This window comes from Rhinolophus sinicus, chromosome 6 (genome assembly GCF_057876585.1).
Source record: "Rhinolophus sinicus isolate RSI-liver-muscle chromosome 6, RSI-T2T, whole genome shotgun sequence".
NCBI lineage: Eukaryota > Metazoa > Chordata > Mammalia > Chiroptera > Rhinolophidae > Rhinolophus > Rhinolophus sinicus.
In genome coordinates, this window is record NC_142506.1 from 58,668,516 (window position 1) to 58,691,708 (window position 23,193).

The 23,193-nt window shown below is 40.7% G+C and overlaps 1 protein-coding gene across 2 annotated transcripts in view; it reads right to left on the reverse strand.

Annotated features, from left to right (window-relative positions):
- Positions 1–686: 686 nt before the first annotated feature.
- The window catches only part of MARK1 (microtubule affinity regulating kinase 1), an 88,863-nt gene continuing 66,356 nt past the window's right edge, over positions 687–23,193 (reverse strand). The window contains exons 10-18 of one of the 2 annotated variants that reach the window (XM_074317006.2): positions 22,829–22,928; positions 21,637–21,749; positions 18,946–19,099; positions 18,441–18,637; positions 15,242–15,342; positions 13,788–13,952; positions 12,804–13,055; positions 6,332–6,376; positions 687–2,787 (exon numbers count right to left, since the gene is read on the reverse strand). In XM_074317006.2, the coding sequence (XP_074173107.2) occupies positions 2,433–2,787; positions 6,332–6,376; positions 12,804–13,055; positions 13,788–13,952; positions 15,242–15,342; positions 18,441–18,637; positions 18,946–19,099; positions 21,637–21,749; positions 22,829–22,928 (1,482 nt within the window). In that variant the 3' untranslated portion in view covers positions 687–2,432. The remainder of the gene's footprint in view (positions 2,788–6,331; positions 6,377–12,803; positions 13,056–13,787; positions 13,953–15,241; positions 15,343–18,440; positions 18,638–18,945; positions 19,100–21,636; positions 21,750–22,828; positions 22,929–23,193) is intronic. The other variant, XM_074317007.2, reaches the window with a different exon arrangement.

Consider the following 23,193-nt stretch of genomic DNA (forward strand, 5'->3'; position numbering starts at 1 on the left):
TCACAAATTTTTTGTTGCCCACATTGTAAAATGGTACTGTTGGTGAAAATCACTTCAGAATAAAGCCTTTTGGATTTTACATCAAATTCTACCTTAGAGAATATACAGGGCCAAGGTTCTGGAATATATTTCATATTATTTATCAAATTTTAATTTTTCATATTAGTACTGTGCCCCAGTCTCTACATGGTAATTAATTTAACATTAGGCATGTCCTATCAAATAATATTTAAACAGAAACCAAGGAAATCTGATCTCATATAGCCAACGAACATAAACTGGTATTTATTTATGCAAATACTGTAAAACTCCTTTAAATCTTCAAGTATTATGTTTTTATGAATATATGAAATGGGAAATCTAAAGTGACTCTCAAGATTTCATTTGTAGTTCATAAAAAATATTGAAGTAAAATTCCTTGCTACAAACACAGAAGAGTAGATCAGAGTGAGACAATGTAAAAAAAAAAAAAATCAGTTTCTACCTTGGAAAAGACATGATGTCTGTTTTCTTCAAAAAGTATTTCAATAGTAGGAATTTCTATAAAAAGATTAAGTCTTTCTTGTCATAATGACATCTTGAAAGCCTACATAGCTTCATCCCCTGCCATCTATATTTAGAACACATGAAATAACCTCCCCGTACAGAATACTTTTGTTCTAGAAAACAGATACTGCACATTCTGATAAAGAGCAAAAGACAAGGGCTTTATTATGAGAACTGTTCAAGTAAAATTTCCGTGTGCACCAGTGGAAGTGAAAAGATTTGCATCAATTTTCTTTGAATGAACACTAGGTTAAAAAGGGGCTACACAGCTGTTGTTTTCACCCCAAACACCACCCTTTGCTAAGGCAAACATACACTTCATTTTAGAACAGAATTGGTACAGAAGAAAGCTACACGACAGTACAGCACAGAATGGAAAAGTCCTCCTAGCCTGGAAGCCATTATGAAATGGCATCCCCTACACGTCGAGCGTTCTAATGTAGGTAGGAATTACAGTCTTTATCACAGCTTTTTCTTTAAACTGACAAAATTTGAATATACTTTCTATTTCTCAGGAGTGTGCAGATGGGGCCCATATGTAGATATTACAGTAATTACAACATTCAATAACATTGCACAGTCACCCTCCAAGGCTAATTCAGTATAAAATAACAAGTATTAAAGTGTACCTTTACTAGTGGTTTTACATCGCCTATGTCACTAGTTATGAAAGGAAAGTAGGCAAATGCCCAGTTTTACAAAGCCGCACATTACAGGCATAACGATGTGGAATAAATACAAGAAATCTGGCAAAATAGTAAAAACAAACAGGTTACAGGGGAACAAACCGAACAACCACGTAAGCGTAAATCAATAATATACTGTTATAAACAGGATGTTTTGCTCAAAAGTCTCTTAAGTGCTTACAGATATTACTGGGTTGGGGGTGGGGGAAGTGGAGGGGAGGAGAGCGAGGCAGACGTTCCCAGCGCCAGTTAATTCCTGAGTGGCATTATTTCTTAACTGACGCATTGATCAACACTGGAAAGATGACTCTGTGCTATGAGACACTCCGGATGTTCTTATATTCCCGCAATGACACTGGGAGTCGGAAGCCAGCAAACCTAAGTGACAGTTTACATTATAACAGCCGGACAAAGTATTGATTATTTTTCATTGTGCTGCTACAATTAGCAGTGGGCCAGAAAACACTCGAAAGTCCAAAAGAAATTTGGTGTAGGTTTTACTTTCCCCCAGGATTTCTTAGGAAGCTCAAGGCAAAGCTATTATTTATTTTCATGGACTTTATTTTAAAAACTCTAAGTGCCGACACTGTAAACATTGTGTATCTTCTCAACTTAACCTCCTCTGGTAACCAGGGTAAGAGCAAAGATAAACAGGTATAATTCTATGTATAATAAAGCTGATCTGTGGGTCAGCTTCTGCTTTAAATTTAAATACGACTTTCAAATAACTTGTAAAAGTCCATGCTACAATCATAAAGACGATTTCTGTGCACTTTTAATTCTGGACAGTTTTCAAAATTGCAGGATGGAGGTAAGAATTTAAAAAACCCACCAGAATGTAAATAACAGCGAAGAATATTTTCAACTCAAAGACTCAAACGTACATTTATGTGCAGAAATCTAGACAACTATACAAGTTTTTGAGCAATCATCTGTTTTATTATACAACTCGAAAATGAACAGAAATACACAATATACTTACCTGTACATGTGAACCTACTTTTTTAGCTACAGATATTTATTATAGTTCACACTGACTTTAATTTTACAGTTCATAACTATGTATAACCTTATTGCATTAAGGGCAAATTCTACATGGGGAGATTCACAGGCCAATCACATTAGGCATTACCAGTACATTCAAAAACTGTACCCCATACTATGGTTATATCTTCCCTGATCCTGTAAATTTGAGTTTCTTTACAGTTTAAGCTCATTTGCTATTTTAGATGCAATGTTCTTAAAGGCAATAGACGTTCCAGATATTCGCTTGAAGCGGACCCCATTGAGTGACAGCCGCGGCAACTTGCAGACTTCCATCTCCCACTGCACGAGGCTGTCCTGTCTGGCATCTCCGTGGACACAGAAAAGCAAAAACCTCTCTTTCTGTTCATAATCACAGTTATTCGCATCTAGCACTTTCCGGATTTCTCTCATCATGTCATTGGGGTCCATGGAACTAGTGGTCTTCATACTCCAGGTGAACCGCAGAGAACGGGGTTTGGAGTCTCTACTCTCTTCCTTGTCTCTTTCTTTTGGTTCCCCGGATGTACTTCTGAAAGAAGAGGGCAAAGGGAAAGGATGGAAACAAAAATTCCATTCAGCTAGGAAATCAAGACACACATAAAATCTAAGTGCTTAATAAAACTACCTACTCTGCAGACTACCTGCAGGGTAGATGCAACGATTTATGCCATTTGCTGTTACAAAAACAGACCCCAGGTGGCCATCTGTTTTGACTATTAATATCTTGAATCTAAAACAGCATATTTTCTTAAATATATTTGTTTGTGGGAAACAAGTTTGCAGCTGGAAGTGAAGAACTTAGTACTTTTTCAGTTCCTTCCGGATTTTTCTGTTTAAGCTTGCAAAAGCAGATTCTCGACTTTCTGGGCATTTGGACAAAAAAAGAAACCACTAGCATTCTGCTTGTAAATACACATTTTTGAAATACAAAGAAAATGCTACCTTTCTTGGGGTAGGAGAGACTGGGGACACGGATAGCAGTAATGGCTGCAGAGGGCTATTTACCCCTGAAAGTGCTGAGTGAGGATGTGGTTCAGCAATGAGGGGAAGATATCAGGCGACGCCACACACCACAGTGCAGACACCGGGACCTCTAACGGTGTCAGCGTTTTGCTGAAACGTCCTTAAATAGTCTACACTCCAACTCCTCCCCCCAACCCCGCATCACCTATTACTGTCCCCCTCACTCACTCCTCTTGAGACACACTGGCCTCCACACTATTCCTCGAACACACAGGGTACGGTCTGGCCTTAAGGCTTTTGCACAGGCTGTTCCCTTTGCCAGGAATGCTTTTCCCTCTGACGGCGGCATGACTAACTCCCTTACATCTTTCAAATCTTTGCTCACTTTCTCCACGTGATGTACACTGACCTTCCGATTGTTCCCTTTACTCCTACCCTGGCATGGCCAGCCTCCCTCACCCTGCTCCACTTTTACCTCCATAGCATTTATCCCATTCTAATAAATTATTTAATTCTTTTATTTATTACGTTTATTAGTCATCGGAATCTACCATGGGACTGTACATTGTGGGAGGCCCAGGAGCTTTGCCTGTCATGTTCCCTGCCGTTCGCAGGCCTCTAGACCTGTGCTGGGCACACAGCAGATGAGTAACACATATCTGTTAAGTGCATCATCAGCCGTACGGAACTTTCCTGACTGCAGGCCTCCCATAAATAATAGAGAGCCAGAAAACGTAGTTCACACAATCAGAGGAAGATGAAATTAGTAGATTATTTGTGATTCAGAAGACGCTGTAATTAAAGTTATTGAGCAATTATCCAGATATAGGTTAACTTGTTAACCTATCTCACATACTTTGAAAGTTCATAATCTACTATATATTTCATATCAATATTATCATATACTGTACATTCCTGTATACATTTACATATATGAATTTTTATGTATACATGTGTATTTGTTTCCCCCTCATTCCCAAGTATCTGAGCCTCCAAAGCTGTATAAACTATGCAAACTTGAGAAAATAAGGAAAGAAATAAGTAGAGAAAATAAATTTCCAAAGACTATTAAATAAGTATGGGGAGTGTTTCTTCCAATGTTTTCTCTTTCTTTTTCTTTTTCCTCATCACTCTAAGCCACAGGCCTCTCTGGGTGTGTAGATCGGACCAGGGTCATTTATCAGGACCACATGTGCAACTCAGGTTATGGAATGAGCATGCTGGGGCTGCGAGGGACCTAAGAGACCACTGGCTCAAGCACTCATTTTAAAAACAGAACTGACGGCTAGGAAACTTAAATCACTCTTTTAAAGGGCGTAGAGCTAATGAGTTGAAAAGTGAAGACTAGAAATTGGGTGTCTTTATTCCAAGTCTACTTTTCCGTGCATCCCAAGGAAACCTGGTGACTTAAGACAACGGGCACATACGAGACGTTTTGCTACAAGTATCTCAGAGGCATCAGCAATGGTAAGATTAACTGTAGAAAGGCCCTGGGAATGCCGATGCTAATAGCAACAGCTAACATCTGCTAAGCACTTAGTAGGTGCCAGAAACTGTTCGAAGCACCCAGCCTGTGTCACTTCCTCTTCACTGACCCTTCACAACAATCCCAGGAGAGAGTCAGAGTGAGGAACTGGGGACCCGAAGAGTGAAAGTAACTGTCCCACAGTCACCCAGTTACGTAAGCGGTAGAACACAGCTGAAACCAGGGTGGGGGGGGTCTGGCTCCAGAGCCCATGCTTTCCCCCATCATGTCCCATCATCTCTCTGGAAAGACAGAACCTCATTAGAATTGGTTTGGCCCTACATATGTTCCTTATTGTTTCTTCTTCTCTAAGATGGATGCTTTTCACCTGGTTGTGAGGATGAAACGGCCAGCAAGTACCTTCTAGGTAGTAGGTATTCAATAAGTTTGTTCAAAAGCCAAAAAAAAAAAAAGGCCCGACAAGGACCAAACAAAAAGGACAGGTAGTCACCTTAAAAGGATGAAATGCATGCAGATTAACTGTGGTGTTAGCAGCCACTAGTGACACGGCACACTGTTAAGTGTCCCAGGGAGAAATTTAGTAGGAAGGATGAGATGCAAGAAGGGGGCTCAAGAATGATGACCCAGTGAGGGAGGGGCTTAAAACAAAAGTCCCTCATGTTCATTTCACAGGCAGAAGTGCGTTCAAAACATTTGTCCTGCCTGCTTGGCTCCCTACCATGGTGACTCAGGAACCGACCTCAATAAGCAAACATTTCAGCTATTATGATTAAACATAAACACAGCACAGTCTGTAGAAAGGACTGCACGGGAATGCTTAATGAACTTTTCCCAAAGCTCTTCATGTTTTATATTTCAAATGATTTTAAAAACTAGAAATTAGACTGAGGCTCGTGCTGAGCTGAAGGGAGTGGGGGTATTTGTCCTGAGGAGCGAGCTGCTTGTCAAGGTTCCGAGGTTTATAGGGGCTTTAATGCCTGTTCTTAGACTTCCCATTTATAAATAGGAACACAAGTACTAGCTCGTCATTAACGTGGTTGCTAGATGTCCAAGCGCCCCCAATCACAGGCCCTGAGGGCGGGGCTCAGCCATCTCTTTGCTCTACCCACCCCCCGCCCTCCTCGCGCCCCCCCCCCCACTTACTCTGACTGTGCTCAAGTTTGAGCCCCATCGCCAGAACAAGTCCACAACCAGTGCTAAATGTCAAAACCATAAAGTACGGCAGGGCGAGAGTTACCGAATTTCCCTCCACACTCGGTTATCTGTGGTTATCAGGTGTTTTGTGTCATCTGACTAAGACTAATTTTAGTTACATCATTTTAGTGAGAAAAGGATCAGGCCGTTTAATCTATTAATTCTTCTGCTAAGACATATTGGATAGGACAGACAGGTGATTTCTCTACAAAGCATACAGTGCAAAATAATGTTTAGAAAACACAACCTTACAGTGAAGGTAATTAAATGCTAGGCAACACTAGGAAAACCCATCCCAATATAAAAATGTAAAACACACAATACTATCTACTGATTAGTTCTACTCGTGTCTATTAAGAGCTGTCAGGATTTCAAAAGCATGTTTGCATCACAGGGTCCTGGCAGCGAAGTATTAATAGTGGCTCCTCACCTTGAGGTGTCGGTTCTGCCACTGGCTTCGCCTTCACTTGGATCCCTCAAAACAAAGTGAAGGTTGAGATTTAATGATAAGAGTGAAAAATATATCAAGAAAATCTACATCTGAAATGATTTTAAAATTAACTCAAGCAAACTTTTAGCATGACAGTTTTCTACTACTAGGCAGTCTAGTACTATTTCTCATGTTTTTCAACATAACCACACTTAACTGTCATTTATTTATTGAGCGTCTACTGGGTATTGTCATAGAGGAGAGGCCAGGTGACAGTTTAGGATTATTTTTTTTTTTTATGTGATCTTCCAATTTTCAGACATGTTTTTAAAGTTACCGTTTTGGTTGAGTTTAGTTCAATCTAAAGTTAAAACTGTTTAATAATTATCAACAGCAAGATTCAACTTTATACTTGTTATTAAACAGAATTCTAGTAGTCGCTCAATTTAGAAAATATACAAATTAACCTTGCAATTAGAAATAAAGCTCAACACATACAACTATTTCTAAAAATAAATATCGATTTTTAAATAAGCAATTAACTTATTTCATAAGTTATGCTAATGAGTCATGAACATGACAAAACGTTAACAGCAAACCAACAGCCTATCCAAGCAGGTGAGTCTAAAAACATGAATTCACTCTTAAACAGAAATAGTGATCTTACCTGGATATCCACCTGTGAAATAAAACCAGGAAAACTACTAACTGTCCTTTTGTTGAATGTAATTAATATTTTTTAAGTCTACCAAGATTTTAAGTTTGTCATTTTCAAAGGTAATTTTAAATATCTATATAGGAGTATCAAGTTATAAACCAGTTTAAATATATGAAGAGATGGCTTGTGATAGCCAAACACTGTTAAATAGTTGGGAAACATTAACAACTTGAACCCTTCTGTCAATGTTTTCTTACTGTTTTAGCCACACCAGATACACATATTATTTATGTAAAATGACAGCAACAGAAATAAAATCGGTGCCACTTTCCTCATCCCACAAATTAATAAGACACATCCATCCACTAAGCTCTAAAACTCGAAGGCATTTTAACCGGGTGGTTAAAAATAGGGACGTCTTATGCTTCTCAGGGTCTCTAACTACAGGCCTTTCTTGACTAACACATTGTGTAACAATTATTTTCCTATCTGAGTTAAAAAGGATAATAAGAGACATTCTCACATTCAATGGGGGTTTCTTAAATTTCTATGTTTAATCACTGGCATTTTCACTGGGAAGCATAACGAAAATTCAATTTCATCTACACAAACCTATTTTTATTACAGCACGCTGAAGTAACTAAAACATGATTTGAGGAAGTGCAAAGGGAAACGCACAAGCTCAGGTGCACGTGGATGAACGGGTAAGTGCTGAAGGGCACGTCTGTCAGCTGAGCAACAAAGGCCGTCAAGCTGTGGGTTCCTGCCGCGAGGACACAGCTCCTTTAGGAGGAAAGCGCATGCGTCTCCCTGGATTTTTCGGTCCTGTTTATGCTTTGCCTCATAAATTGCTGCGAGCAGGCAGACACCTGCCCCCACCGCCGAACTTTCAGCGTTAGGAATGAAACGCCCCTTCAATGGTACTTCCCCTGCTACAACTGTGGAAATAGCAACCGACTTGTCGCATCGTTTCCCATACCCTGCTCCTGCCTTCCTGGGTACCACTAGGAACAGGGCTGGAAGAATTTCCGTGCTTGGCAATGATTTTAAATAGTCCAGTAAGCCAGCCGTAGGCACCCACATGGGAGGCAGGTGGGGGTATAGAGAGCACAGTGGGCAGTAACAGCATATGCCGTGAAGCATGGCTCTCCAACACTTAAATGTTTAAAAACAAGCCAAATATCTTATATATAGCAACATAATCAAGTAACTAATTAGGTTATTCCCTATATAAGAGTCAGCTAGGGTTAAAAAAATCATCGGGTTTGATATAATCCCCAGAGGAGAGACCAGTTACATGGAACTTACCCAGAGCAAATGGGTATAAAAGCTATTTAATAAAGACTTTTGAAAGAGTGCGTCTACAGCCTCCCTCGATAGATGGTCCTAGTGTAAATCGCTTTCCTAATTGGTAAACAACCCTCTCACATGGTCACTTTAGTGTACAGTCTTCTTACTGGCCAAGAACTAACTGGCTTCCTCGCCGTAATAATGGTTTTCAAGTACATGAATGATTAAGTCATTCTCTATCCTGCCCTTCGTAAAGCTTTACAACCCAAATGCCTTTACTTTTTTCCCCCTATAAAATCATATTCTGAAGCGTTTAGTGCCATATCCACTTGACTGGTCTCAAAGTTTGTAAGGTGTCTTGGCTCCCAAGTTGTAAAGTCAGCCCTGCCCCTGAGCACACTCAGGTCCAGGGCTGGGCACACGGGGTGTCAGCGTGTGGGTTCCACTTCTCCAGGCTTTAGGTACATGAAGTGAAGAAGGCAAAGGGGACAGAGAGGAAAGGCCGGGCCTGAGCCCCGGATGGACTGAAGAAGAGACAAGTGAGAAGAACGGATAACCTGAGAAATGAGTGGAGAATAGTAAATAATAAGGCTCTAGTTTGTCTCCAAGCCTCCAACCATCCCCAAAGTTCAATATGCTGTGAATACAGAAAGAGCAACTGTTATTTCCAGTCTGGCACTTGCTAAAGAACTTAGCAGGTTCATTCCTGGGACTGAAACCAATGCTTTGCTTGTCTCCCTGCATTAAATCATTTGTGGTACATTATACAGCCCAACCTCAAGCTACAAAATGCTACGTAAGGGCAGACCTCATGCCCTGTAGTGAACGCAGACACAGTTGTAAAGCCAAAGCTGTTCACATGGTGACAAGTGACCTTGGAGGAGAATTGAGATTTTTTTGTTCTCTTCTCCAACCAATCCAGAATTAATTAAAATGTGTTAAAAATCAAGACATTGAAAAACCTTACCAAATTGCTGATGACAAAGGATCGCACACGACCTCCCTACTCCCCCTGCCCAAAAATCCCTCTCCTAAAGGACATTGTTCAAAATTTAATCAGAGCATTGGTGAAACAGGAAGTTTCCTGCCAGCTCCCCACAGAGGCTAGTTCTGAACACCCCGATCCCCCCAACTCATTCTCTACTTCAGGACCTGCTTTCTTCACAGCACTTACCAGAATTAATTATAACCTTATTTCTTTGTTTGCTTTTTACATTGTCTTCCACACGATTCATACATTCATTCAATAATGTTTACTGAATGCCTCTTTGTGTATCATAGTCGGCACTCAATAGTCGGCAGAAGATTCAGCACAGAACAAAGCAAACAAACAAACAAGTGCCTATTCTCATGGAGATCACCTCCTAGGGGGGAGAGACAGGCAACTAACAACGAACCTGGAAACTTATACATTATGTCAGGGAGCATTAGTGCCGTGGAGAAAAATAAAGCAGGGAAGTGGGCGTCGGGAGGAAGAGGCTACGATTCTAAATGGGGGGCCGGGGAAGGCCTCGCTGAGGAGGACACTGAGCAGAGCTCTGAGGGACGCGTAGAAGTTGCCCTGCAGGCGCCGGGTGCAGGACTGCAGGCAGAAGGAATGCTGACCAGGTGGTGAGGACACACGGCAGGTGCCCTTGGGGCTGGTGTGGAATTAGCAAGGGAAGAGTGGGAGCAGATGAGGTCGGAGCAGAAATGGGCGCCGCGCCAGATGACAGAGGGCCTCGGAGGCTACCGTCAGGGCTCTGAGTGGTATTCTGAGCAAGTCGGAAGCAAGCTGAGGGCTTTAAATCGAGGACTTACATCGTTGGAAACAGGAGGATAAGAACAGAAGCTAGGAGACCTGTGAGGAGTTAGGAAGCGGCAGATTAATAGTGGTTTAGATTATGAAGGCAGAGGCGGGACTGAGGAAGCAGCTAAATTCTGGAAGAACTGTGAAGGCAGAGCCAACACAACGTGCTAATGGAACTGATGTGCGGAATGAGAAAAGGAGGCGTCAAGGATAAGTCAAGGGTCATGGTCTGAGCAACGAGAAGAATGGTGTTGCCATTACCCACAATGGTGGAGAATGAGGGTCGGGTTTGTGGAAGAGGAGAGGGAGGAGAATTCTGACACTCTCTGTTTGAGAGTCCATGACAGATCCAAGTGGAGAGGCTAAGCAGCTATTGGACATATGGGTCTGCAGTTCAGAGGAGAGATCTGGGCTAAAGACATACATTTGGGATTTGCTAATGGAAGATGGAATTCAATGTCATGGGCCTGAATGGGATCACCCAGAGAGCGAGGACGAGCAGAGAAGACGTGTCCAGACTGAGCCCTGGGCCAGTCTGATGTGTAGAGGTCAGGGGGAAAGGCAAAGGGATCTGAAAAGAACCAGCAACGGAGCCTGGGAAGGGACAGCTAGTTTGAGCGGCAGGAGGAAAACCAGAAGCCAAGTGAGGATAGTCCCGGCTGTGTCGAACATTGTAAGAGAGTAAGGTGCACACAGGAAGAGAGTGGCCCCGGTCAGTCTCATTGCTGATCAACAGCACCTAGCAAAGTGCCAAGCACGTAGTAGGTCTTCACGTATTTGTGAAATGACTATATGGCACTCCTTTATCCTAACCTACAAGACTATCTCTATAGCACTTTCTCACTCTAATAGTCTGTGCTGACTTCTTTCTTGTCTCTTGCTCCTAATTTCCCTCTGGAATCTACATATTCATTGCAAAGAGAAATATTGTGCACAATGTTTAATGCACAATTAGTAATCACGCATTAAACTCAAAAGCTTTTTTATCTTCAATTTAAAATTAATCATCACATAACCATGAGCTAGTACTGGCTTTTAAAAATGGCTTTACATTAGGAATAGAGACAGTGGAAATGTAATGGCTGTGTGTGATGCCAGAGGGGTAGTGGATGGGGGGAGGGGGGTTGTCACTGTGTGAGGGATATAATATAAATGATAAATGTCTAACTATTGCATTGTTTTGTGCACCTGAAATTAATAAAAAAATGTTAAAAAAAAATCACATACTGAAAAAAAAAACCCACATAAAACCCCATTGGGCTTGGAGACATCACCTTAGATTCAAACTGTTTTCCTACACTAGGACTTTGGCGGTGGGGGTAATGGGCAGGGGATATTGTCAATGTTTCTGTCTTTTGGGGGCTTTATTATAAACCCAGTTACCATAAAAAAAATGGCTTTAAATAGTCAGCCCAATTCCAACAGCAGGAATTCCTAGTAATCTCACTAGTGCCCAGCAGATAGTCAGCCAGCAGCACCGTCTCACTGTCATGCTGACTCTGTTGGGAGCTTCTAGGTCTTTCTCTAGCAAGGTGTCATGCTGCCTGGTAATTGCCCAAAGGGTACGAAATCGTTGAGTGATCTGGTTAGAAAGCGATGTTACATTTGAGTATTTCAAGTTTTAAATCCAGCTGTGTGATCCTGGACAAACTGGTCCATGAGCTGAGTCCATAAAGAGCTCCGTGAAAAGGGCGAGAGACAGGAGCTGCCTATTCTCTTTTCCACATCCCTTGTTTGAAATGCTGGGGACACTAATAACACTGGAAATCAAGTATTTAATTAATATTTTTTGAAAGCGAGCATAATGATTTCTTACCCGTATTTTCTTGTCTGCTCAAGTAACTACATGGTCAGGAGTCTTAAGTTTCTTCCCAGATGGGAACAGTGTGCCTTCTTCTGGACGCCCAGCACGCTGCCCACGTGACTTGTTCAGAACATACTCGGTTTTACACCGCGGCTGGCTGTTTACAGGCCTGCTTCTTTCAGGACTGTGTGACTCTGGAGGACAGAGATGCTGCCTCCTTCGTCTTTGCACCCAGCCTAGCACCTAGCACAGCGCTCTGTACATGCAGGACTTCAGGAGGCTTTTGGTGGGACCTGGTAACAAGACCAAGTTCACATCCACCTGCATTGTGTTCAGCAACTTGTACCATCATTGTGTATCGATATATGCGTATGTTTTAGAAAAGAGTGCAATCTTACTATTTTGTTACATTAGTTTACTATACCTGTATTCATTTTGTGTTTACTATGCTTTGCTGTTAAGATTTTATGATGTTAAATTATAGAAGTAATCTATATGATGCAGTATATAGGCTTTTTACAAGAAAGAAAAAAGGAAAACTATATATTATTAGTGAGCAATTTAAAGGTATTCTTAAGAAATATTATTTGAAAGATACATGTAAACTAGTTTATTCCTTTTTCTAAATCAAGGCTTTTAAGTCGGGGTGAAACTTTTTATTAAAACACATTTCTGATGTCAAGTTTTGCTCTTTCCACTCTATTTTATAGAATTTTTAAATTCTCATGCTGTCCATTTTCCCCCCCCTTTCTCTTGAGGAGAAAGACTTTGTCTTCCTTGGTTTTTCCTTCAAACTTCTATAAAACATACAGCTCTAATAAAAGGTCATGAAACCATTTTGGAAAAAATCACTGTCAAGATTAAAGAAAAAAACCCAGTTGCCTTTATAATTCCCAGAGGACACCAAACACCACTGTATATTGGAACTGACCTGCGAACGAATCTGGATGTAATTTTGCTTATGATGCCAGTTGACGTCCCCCTTCTGGCATGTGCAAATGCACCTGTTTCATGGGACGGTGACGCGGGGGGCCCATTGTAAGCCGCGCTGCGTCGCTCCCGGAGCTGTTCCCCATGGAAAGTGCTTCGGCTTGAACTTCCCCGGGGGAAGCGGGTCCGGTCTGGAGTGGTGGCACTAATACTGTGAGCAGATGGGGAAGCAGCAGGCACTCTCTGGGTTGTACTGTGGGGACAAATGAAGATGCATTATTCAGGATAATGATGGGGAGAGCTGTCACTCAGGCTAAACACGAGAATCACATCACACAGTGGGCAACGTGGAACATGAATTGCACGGCTTGTCCAAAAGCCTTTCCATGGGACCGTTTCCCATGTATAATTTCCACCTCAGTGACAACACAATGCTCCACCAATGTGATTAACAAACCTAACAATCAAAGATGTTCCTGAAGTCGAGAAACCCTAACATAGGCAAATACTAGAAAAATAGTCATATAATTTTATACCTGAAAGGGCTCTTTGGAAGCATCTGCTTCATCGACAGGGAAACGAAAAGGCCACTTTTATTAAGAACAAGTACCTGGCAGGAGCCAGGACGACTGCACAGAGGGCTCAACTCCCAGTGTCATTTTCTTTTTCCTTTTTAAACCATAAGAAACTCAATTTACCTAAATGACAAATTAGGCAGTAATACTTCACTTTTAAGAATGGGTTTAAAATAAAATCCTTCAAGAAAGTTACTCTAGAAAATGATTTAAGTCATAAACAATATTTTTGACAACAGCTAGGAGATATAGTAAGTTTATGTTACAATCCAACTTTTCCCCTGCCACAAACACTGCATTTTTTCACAAAGCTCTAAATGGCATATGGCCTAGCGTTGTCTTTTCACACAGTGCCATATTTTTTAACAACTCCTAACAACAAACAAAACGAAATGCAACCAGCATGTTACCCGGGTCGGTAAGCTTCAGAGCTGTCTTTAATGGTTGGCAGTGTAACTTTTATAGGGTGACCAGAAGTGGACAGGGATTTCTGGTGGCGGGGTCGCGCTGAGGGGACAGCAGGAGCCACAGCAGAGCCAGCAGAAGATAAGCTACTCGCGGACATCTCCGTAAGGCTTTCGACACAACACGGTTGAGAAGACCATGGAAATGCAAGACAGAAGAAGAGATGCAGTTCACTAAAGTTTCAGGACTAGATTTTTAAGAATCTAAGTTGACTAACACCTCTCATGATGGAAACACAAGAAATTAACCTCAGTGGCACTGTTAGTGATTAACAAAACAATGTTCTTGTTAAAAACATACACGGTAAATGTACCACCACCTTCCGTGGAAAGGATGTCACACACACTTGTCCTCTCTGTGTGAACCTGAGAGGGTTTTTGTGGATCAATGATTATGACTGGAGACATTGGTCACTTTCCAAAAAATAACAGTTTGTTGTGACGTGTTGCTGTGGTTCATTGTTCATGATACAATAATTCACAACTATAGCAAAAATACCATCACTGGAAACATTATTAAAACACTTTTAGCTCATATCATTAATCGATGGGTTAACCGTTTCAGATGAAAGGAATTGCAGCTTAGGAATTGCAGTATAGGAAAAATAGCAAATTGGAAATCAATTTCCAATTATTTTTCTAGCCTAAAGGATCTTATGTGCAAGGAAGATACTGTTCTAGCCTTGTAATAACACTTATTTTACGTGTCTATTAATGGAGAGGAAATAAATGGAAGAATGGTCTGTCCAGTCTACTGACAGGACTAGGGATGGACCTAAGAATAGACTTTTATTAGAATTCTATTTTATTAGAATTCTAGGCCCCCTGTTCTTTTGTACTATATTGATAAGTAGTCCTGTGTTACAAGTCATGATGAAAAAAAGCTCAAATTTTAAAATCATAAAAATAATATAGTTTAACATTGTTTAAAATGAAATACTTTTGATAACTTTATCGTTCTCAAGGGTCACCTGAGCTGGCCTCGTTTCTTTAGGGGAAGAAAAATCAAACCTTTGCTATTTGGATACAGTAATGAGTTGGTGGGAGGGGGAAAGGAAAGCAGGTAAGAAGGAAGTAGCAGGTAGTTAAGAGAGTGAGATTCAAATTACGAAGATCAGACTAGGATGGTATGATCTGCTTTGTTATAGGGAAAGAAGAAAGAACTGCACAAAAAAGCTTTTATTTGGAACTTCTCAGGTTAAGACATTTGCCTCCTGCTTTCCCTAGATATTTTCCCACCCATCCCCTCTGGTACAGAAGGAGACGCCCCAGTAAGAAGGTTGGCTGCATCTTACTCCTTTGTGTTTCCTTTCCTCCTGACCCATCAGCACAGGAGTTTTAACAAGAGCACTCAGCAGGACGAGAACAGAGGCAGGGCTTGCTGGCGCTCCCACGTTTACCTGCTGTCCTTCCCATTCTGCAGCGCCGTGTACCGATCTGTGGTCCGTTCACAGACATACGTATTCCTTCTTGCCATGCTACCTCCAGCGTACACATTGTTCTTTAAGAAGGAAAAAAAAAGCCATTTTCAAACTCTAACTGTAGTTATGAAAGTCAAAGAAATGAATTTAAGCTGCAAGTGAATGAAAAAACCCCTGGTAGCATTCTACTTTACCAACCAGAATCTTATTGCTAACTAGCTCTCTTAGCACTTGTCTCCGAGTGTAGGAGTGACAGGCAGAGCACAACAAGGTCACGACACTTTAGCTCCCTGTCTCCCAGCAGCTCAATGTCCTACCTCAGCAGCGAACAGTGGTTTGAAAGAAAGCTGAAAGCTGCGTTTTTTATTCTCTCCTTTGTAAGCTGGGGCGAAGAGCAGGCGAGTTGTACGGGTGGCTTTTACGGGACTAGGAGCGAGAGACCACGCCACAGAAATATTATCACAAACAGAAAACCCGGGGCGGTGAGGATGGTGGGTGCTTCGGGAAGACCCTGCTTCCCTTGCTTGGGAAGTGCCACAGCCAAGGGTAACACTAAGGAGAATAAAGGTTCAGGGTCAAAGGCATGAGGCCATCAACAGAGGTGCAAGCACTGCACTCTGAGAGTATTTCCTCATTTCGGGTTTTAGCCAGGAGGCAAGCCAAGTCAGAGAAGCTCTGGAGAAAAGAGAAACAATAAGCCAAAGGGGGTCAATTCTTACCATGGGTCAGGCTCTCCTTACCAAACGCCGACCCCTGCTGTGTGCCTCCACAATCTTGACTAGTTGTTAGTAAGTACTAAACTATGCAGGAATGGTTTTCAGAAGGGATAAGGTACTCTTCTGCTCAATCCTTACTCCAACAGACAAAAATTTCCCCTTTTCACTAACCCAGCTTTCTCAATGCTTTAAGATACGTAATTAAAGTCTATTTAATCACAAGGGTTAGACAGTTAACACTATGTTTCCCCAAAACTAAGACCTAGCCAGACAATCAGCGCTAATGCGTCTTTTGGAGCAAAAAATTAACATAAGACCTGGTCTTATTTTACAACAATATAAGACTGGGTCTTATCTAACATAAGAACAGATCTTGTATTAATTTTTGCTCCAAAAGATGCATTAGAGCTGATTGTCCGGCTAGGTCTTATTTTCAGGGAAACACGGTAGATAATATGCCTGAATTAAGTTTGGAGAAGGCAAAAAGCCTCATCTATACAAAATGTGTAAGGCAGGTTCCAAATCTTTCATTAGTTCAGGATCCTAGGTGGAAAGAATTTTGTCACCAGCTACAAACAAAACATAAATTAAAAACTATAGAAGTATGGTAGCAAAACAGGCTAAGATTATTAAAAACATTTTTCAGGTAAGACTTGGCCCAGGCTGAGTTGAACGACAGGTTAATTTGAGGGTGTGGCAGAAACTAAGGGACTAAATTATTTCTTCCTGTTATATACTGGTAGGTGATGATGCTCTGGAATCTGTCCTCTAGCTGATATTTAGATGAGGGAAAATGATGGCTGACCTAGGAAAATTACTTTTAAAAACAAGGTACTAAGCCCTATTATAGTTACATCACTTCCAAACACATCAGTTGAAAAGGTAAGTGCTTATGTCCACTAATTCTCGAAGAGGTTATGCCCATGTATTCCATAGTCTAGGAGGTGATCATCGAATCGCATTTTAAAAAGCTGTGATTCCCATAAACTATACAAAACAATGGGTACAGGGGCTATAACCCACCTGCAATTAAGGTTATGTGGGGCTTTTTGGTATCTTATTTCATGTTTCTATTTTAAATACTTTAAAATTTTTTTTCTCTCTTTTCCTACATTCCACAGGCTAGATCAATTTCTTTTGCCTTTGTTAGTTTAAAAGTCATAAATTCTATTTCTGTTCTTATATTGTTTGCCCTGAAGTTTCTGAACTCATGTTTGCTTACTACTATTGCTTTCTTAAACTCATCCCTATTTCCTGTCTTCTGCAGACAAATGCATGTTTCCATTTTCCTTTAATCTCCACCCCATCCTCACCTCCTGGGTATCGTCCAGAACTTTGGTTCTGGATTTTCATTTGTTTGTTTTTGGATGTTACCACATGTACGCATACACTTTAATAAGCTAGTTGATCATTTTCAACTCCCATACATTACGCAGCAAATTTCTAGATACGGCTCTTACACTTCCTCTAATGGTACAGAGTTTTCAAATGGGGTCACTCACTGGGTAGCAAGAGAGTTGAGATATTTTATGCCTAAGAACTTGCCTACCATACCTTCACATTTAAATGACAATTCAGCTAGATATAAATTTCTGGGTCAATGTGCTTTTCTTTCAATATTTAAAAAAAAAAAGTATTTTAAAAAGATCTATTTATCTTCCTGCATCCATGTAACTATTGAGAAATCTGATGTCAGTCTCAATCTTATTCCTTTTGAGGTTATCTGCTGCCTCATTTTGGGACCTTGTAAACATTCTGCATTTTGTTTTTGGTTCTATACATTGCACATTCCTGAGTCCAAGAGTAGGTTTTTCCTTCTGGCCTCTCTTTGCTTTTCTGAGTCCTTTTAATATGGAGTTTTCTTTCTTCCTTTAGTCTTTATTATTTCTTCAAATATTTCTTACGCTCATTTTACTCCCTTTCCTTTCTAAACTCCTCTTATCTATATGTCACCAATTCTACTTTTACCCTGTGTATATCTTAGTTTTCTTCTATATTTTCTATCCCTTTCTTCTTTCCTGCTACCTTACAGGAGAACGTCTCAATCTCTCTTCTAGCTCCCATTATATAATTTTTTTTTTTATTGCTGTTTTAAGTGAATTATGGGAGCTAATTTTATAAAGTAAGTAGTAACAGTCTGCCTTCATCAGACAGCTTATTTGTAAATGTAAAATTAAATGCACCAATATAATAATAAGTAAATATTAGAAACAGAAAAAATGAGGCGGTCAAGTTTAATGTACGATTCTGTGGTGAAGTTAAGTGTGATTTAAAGAATTCTTAGTTTATTTTTTGTTCTTAAACTGCATTGATGAGAAGCTTGGCCCCTTTGGCAGGTTCTTTAAATGTATGAGTCACTTTAAAATTTTGAAACTTTTCTTTAAAAAGATAAAGATTTTTTAAAAAAACTTCTCAGAACAAATACCCACCCCAAATGGCAGTAGACCAGAATATTTACTCACACTTGGGATAGTTGAAGACTTCTTCCTTTCTGGCCCTACAAGAGGGCTGGCAGTCATCTCGCTTTTTGATCCAACTGTCGTGCTGCCAAGTTTACGAGCTGTGACATCTTTGTCCCATTCCTCTTTCTGTTCACTTTCCACGCTGTTAGCCTGAGGCCTTTTTGTATATGATACGGCAGGGGGAATGGATGGACCAGCTATGATAATAATGAAAAAAGCACAATTAGCTACAAAACAACCGAAATATTTTCTCCTTACAAGCAAACACTGTACTAAAACATCTCTTTACTTGCATATGGTACACTCTGAAGTAAGATTAAACTGTTTAATCACACAAATTAGGTCAGTCCCTGTAAAAGGGATTATAGTTATCATTCAGCAATAGAAATCTGTGGTAACTGGCATGACACAAGCACATAACGATGTGAATGGATAACGCTTAAAAAAAAAAACACAAGTGTGGGCAGACTCGGTCCGTCTTTTCACTTATTTGACTTTCCCCCACCATGATCACTAAAACGCCGCTGCTTCTGATTTGCTGAGATGCTTCGCTGAACCTTCAGGTGAGCAGGGGACTGGAGAGTGCTGTTGTTTAAGTCACTACTGGGCCGTGACCTCTGACTCAAGTTTCCGCTGGATAATGACTCACCGCCTTCAAACTGTAAGAAGAAGAAAGACGACCCGGATTGGAAACCCGAAAATGTTTATGCAAACAATAGGCACTCTTGATTTTCCAACCTATTCCAAGCCATACAAGGAATAATCAGAACTTAAAAAAAGTTTAGATACAGAACTGCAAGCTGGCAAACAGGATGGGAAGGGACAGGACAATGTACATCGGTGAGCACGTGTGACCTTCTGTTACCTTGTCCACAGGCTCTGCAGCCTTGGTTTTGTCCAAACACCAAAGAACTGGTACGATTATTGAATGGTTATTATGTCCTTGGCACTGTGCTAAGCTCTTTCTACAAATTACTTATTTAGTCATTATAGAAGCCTGTGCTTTATTAACCTGCACTTGCTAGATGGAAAAACTGAGGAGTCATGGGACATCTCTGGATTCAAACTCAAGATAAAACCTAAAGTTTTAACTTTGGACACACACGTATGTGCACATATTTTTTGTTTTGTTTTGTTTCCTCCACCATATTTACAGAACGATATTTGGTTTATTGGCTCTGATTGAGAAACTGCACCGACTTAGAACTAAGCAGGGTACATTGGGAATGGGTGCACCGTCATTCCGTCTGTGATATAAAAGGTGTTTGCTGCCCGCAAGCTTTTGACTGAATCACTGGCATCCCAATGGGAAACCCAAATTCATATGTAAGATGTTAATGGCAAATAGCAGAATAATACAGATGGTGAAAATTATAACAGACAATAGCTAACACAGAGCACATAGGAACTGTTCCAAGAACCTTAGAAGTATTAATTCATTCAACCCTCAGTGACCCTAAGAGGTAGGTACTATTATTCTCATTTTCTAGACCAGGAGGCACAGAGAAATTAAGTAAATTGCCTAAGTCACACAGTTAGTGGCTGGCTGGGTTCGGGGAGGGAGGGAGAGGGGATTGCGATCCATTGAACGTGGCTCCGAAGTTCAGGCCCTTACTACGTACAGTAACCTCCTTAGTTTATATTCAGGATGGTTCAAACTTCATTTTAATTCATGCAGGGGCTGGATAATATACTTGTAAAATCAGTGCTTCCTTTATATTTAAATTAATAGGAAAACTAAAGATCTCAGGAAACCCAAAATCTCAGCAGAAACACTTCAAAGACTTGGGAGATAACTGTTTGTACAATTTCCCACTTCTTGTAATTCTCTTGACTCGGCTTCTCTGATGCCACTTCTCCAGTGAGTCTCCTCGCCTCCACTATAATAAGAGCACCTGCTAGCAGGGTGGTGGAGGGAACTAGATGAGTTAATACTCGTGAAGTCCTTAGAACAGTTCCTGGCACATGACTGTGTGCTCCATTGATGGTAACTCCCAAATCTACTAATGTTATTCAAATCACTCCCTCAAGACCCAGCTCTTTATATCCAAATGTCTACCAGACCACTCCATCCAACAGCAATCTCAAATTCAACCACCCCAAACTGAACAAACTTCCTATTTTACCCCTGAAATCCACTCTTTTCCTGTCTTGGCAGTGGACCTTACAAAACCAGCCACCTAAGCTAGAAATCTGAGGGTCTCTTACCCTCATTTCCGACAGGGGCCCAAGTGCTGTTAATTCTGCCTCTAACAAGTCTTAACCTGTTGTAGCTACCCATCCTTCTCTGAGCTCCCAGATTCCCTGTACCCTCCCCCAATCACACACACACCACATTGCTCCCTGCTTATCTTCCCACTTGACTCAGGGCTCCTGTGAAAGCAGATACTTTCTCATCTTTCTATTCATAGCACCAAGCATAGCTTCTGGTCCCGAGTGGGTTCAACAAATGTCAGCTGAATGTACTGCTTCACTAAGAGTTACTATCTAATTATAAATAATTTCAGCGTATTCTATAAAATGCTTCCCACAGATGTCAAATTTTCAACAAGTTGTCAGTGTGCTGGGCTCTGTTCTTGACTCTCAATTTATACCTTTGTATTTGCTGTCCCAAAGGATCATTAGCTTTTATGGTTCAATCACCATTTGCATCCAGTTATTTCCTGAATCGATCTCCTTATTACAGATTTGTCCTGGCCTTGAGAATTCCCCACTGAACGTATCAAAGCCACTAGACACTGTATAAGGTAAAATATCACCAATCTTTTCCTGGCTTCCCACCTATATAAATCACTTGAGACATACACTTTCTTGTAAACGCTGTCACTTCCTATTGTTTCGGACACTGTCTTTCCTGCAAACCCAGAATAACCCAATTTCCTTGGGCAGCACTGCTACATTTGGACACACAACTCCGGGGGACGCCATCCTCAAAGACTAGACTGAATGGCGCCTTCTCAGAGCTAAGGCACGACCGTGGCACAGCTCTTTCATGACAAACCCTCTTCTAGTGGTCGGAAATGAAGTCCGTTCACAACTTAGCATCCGGAGCTTTGAATTCTAGTAAGTGAGAATGTTTGGGTTTTTATATTATTTTTGCTTCCATGTAGAATACGTTTGCTAACATTGCCTCTTGCACTTAGCAATCACCAGCATAAGAAATGATTTACATTAATCTGAAAAGGTGAACACTTACTTCAGGTGATTTTCTACCTAGAAGAATATAAGTAGCCATAACTTCATCATACTTCTGATTTATTAAGGCGTCATTTATCTCATCTCGTGCAAAACCCATGGTGACCATGACATCTAGAAATAAAAAATAAATAAAATGCAAATTTTCTGCAAATGGGTTTATTTTAGTAAACAAACCAACAAAAATGGGCAAGTTTGCCAACATTAGATATGAAAACTAAGTTCTTAAGTTTTAAAGTGTAACTAATTATATAACTTCTGGATTATTGACATACCATAATATACCATATATTCAGATACTGTACATTCACAATTTTCCTACAGAAAGTTCATAAGTTATTATTATATATTCATGGACTCACTCCATTTCTCATTGCCTAGCACATTCCTGCGCTGAGTTCCTATGTGCAGCCAGAGACACAATATCTGTCTCTCTGTGACACACACAAAATCCCTTCTCTCTCCCTCTCTCTCTCTGTCTGTCTGTCTCTCAACACACCCTCAGCCACTCATAGAGTGGTTTCTCTCATCTCAACCACCTCTGCTTTCTGATCTGAGGGCAGCTTGGTTCTTCCCTGGGAGGCTTGAATGCCACAGTTGTCCTGACCAGATTCCTAACACCCTAGAATGCGCCTCCCTCTGCCTTCAGCCTGGGAGGAGCAGAGTTGAGATGACTCAGTTGTGCGTTTCTGATGGCTTTGGGAAGGAAGAGGGACATGTGAAGGGAACAGGTGGGAAGCAGAGCGCTGGATGGGCCTGGGAGGATGGGCCCTGCTGAGGAACAGAAAGTGGAAAACAGAGAGAACTAATGCGTTCCTCCCTATGAACTCAGGGCCTCTCCATTTCTGGTTGAAATACATGCTATTTCGCTGGTAATTATCAGTCTATCAGTGTGGATACCTAAATCAATCATTGCCCCGTTACAAATTGCTAAAAGGAAAGAATGAGTTCTATACATAATTTTAATTTTTAGACCACTGTTGTCAACAGTTGAATTAGATAAGAATATATAATACATGAGAACAATCTAAGGAACTTGAAATTTGTAATGTTCAGTGTGTATTCAGAGAAAGAAAAGATGAGAATGCAAGTATTTTTCAATTGTTTCCTATGTATGCTTTGAAACTCTACTTTGTAGAATAAAGGACTTGTATACCTAGGGACAGCACCTCTCACAATGTTTAAATACTTACCTATTCTTTTCGTGTCATTGAAATCTGGCTCAGGCTCAGTGTATGGCTTTAGTTCTTCTTCTTCATGACCAACATTCATCCACCGATCTTTCATTATTTGCTAGGAAATAAATTCTACATTATGTTCGGCCTACCAGAACGTTCAAACACTTAAGTGAGCTCTATTTTAGTAAATGTGACATTTATTGGTTCACTCATCAAGAATCACATGACGTTTTCAAACTAAAGTTACTGTTTCCAGCTTGATTAGCAAGCCAATAAGAGGTGCAGGACTTTGGGACACACTTACATATCCTATGACAATAATGACTACTGTCTCACACACTCACCAAACCTATTGATTCAAAATAGCCAGGTGTCCATGT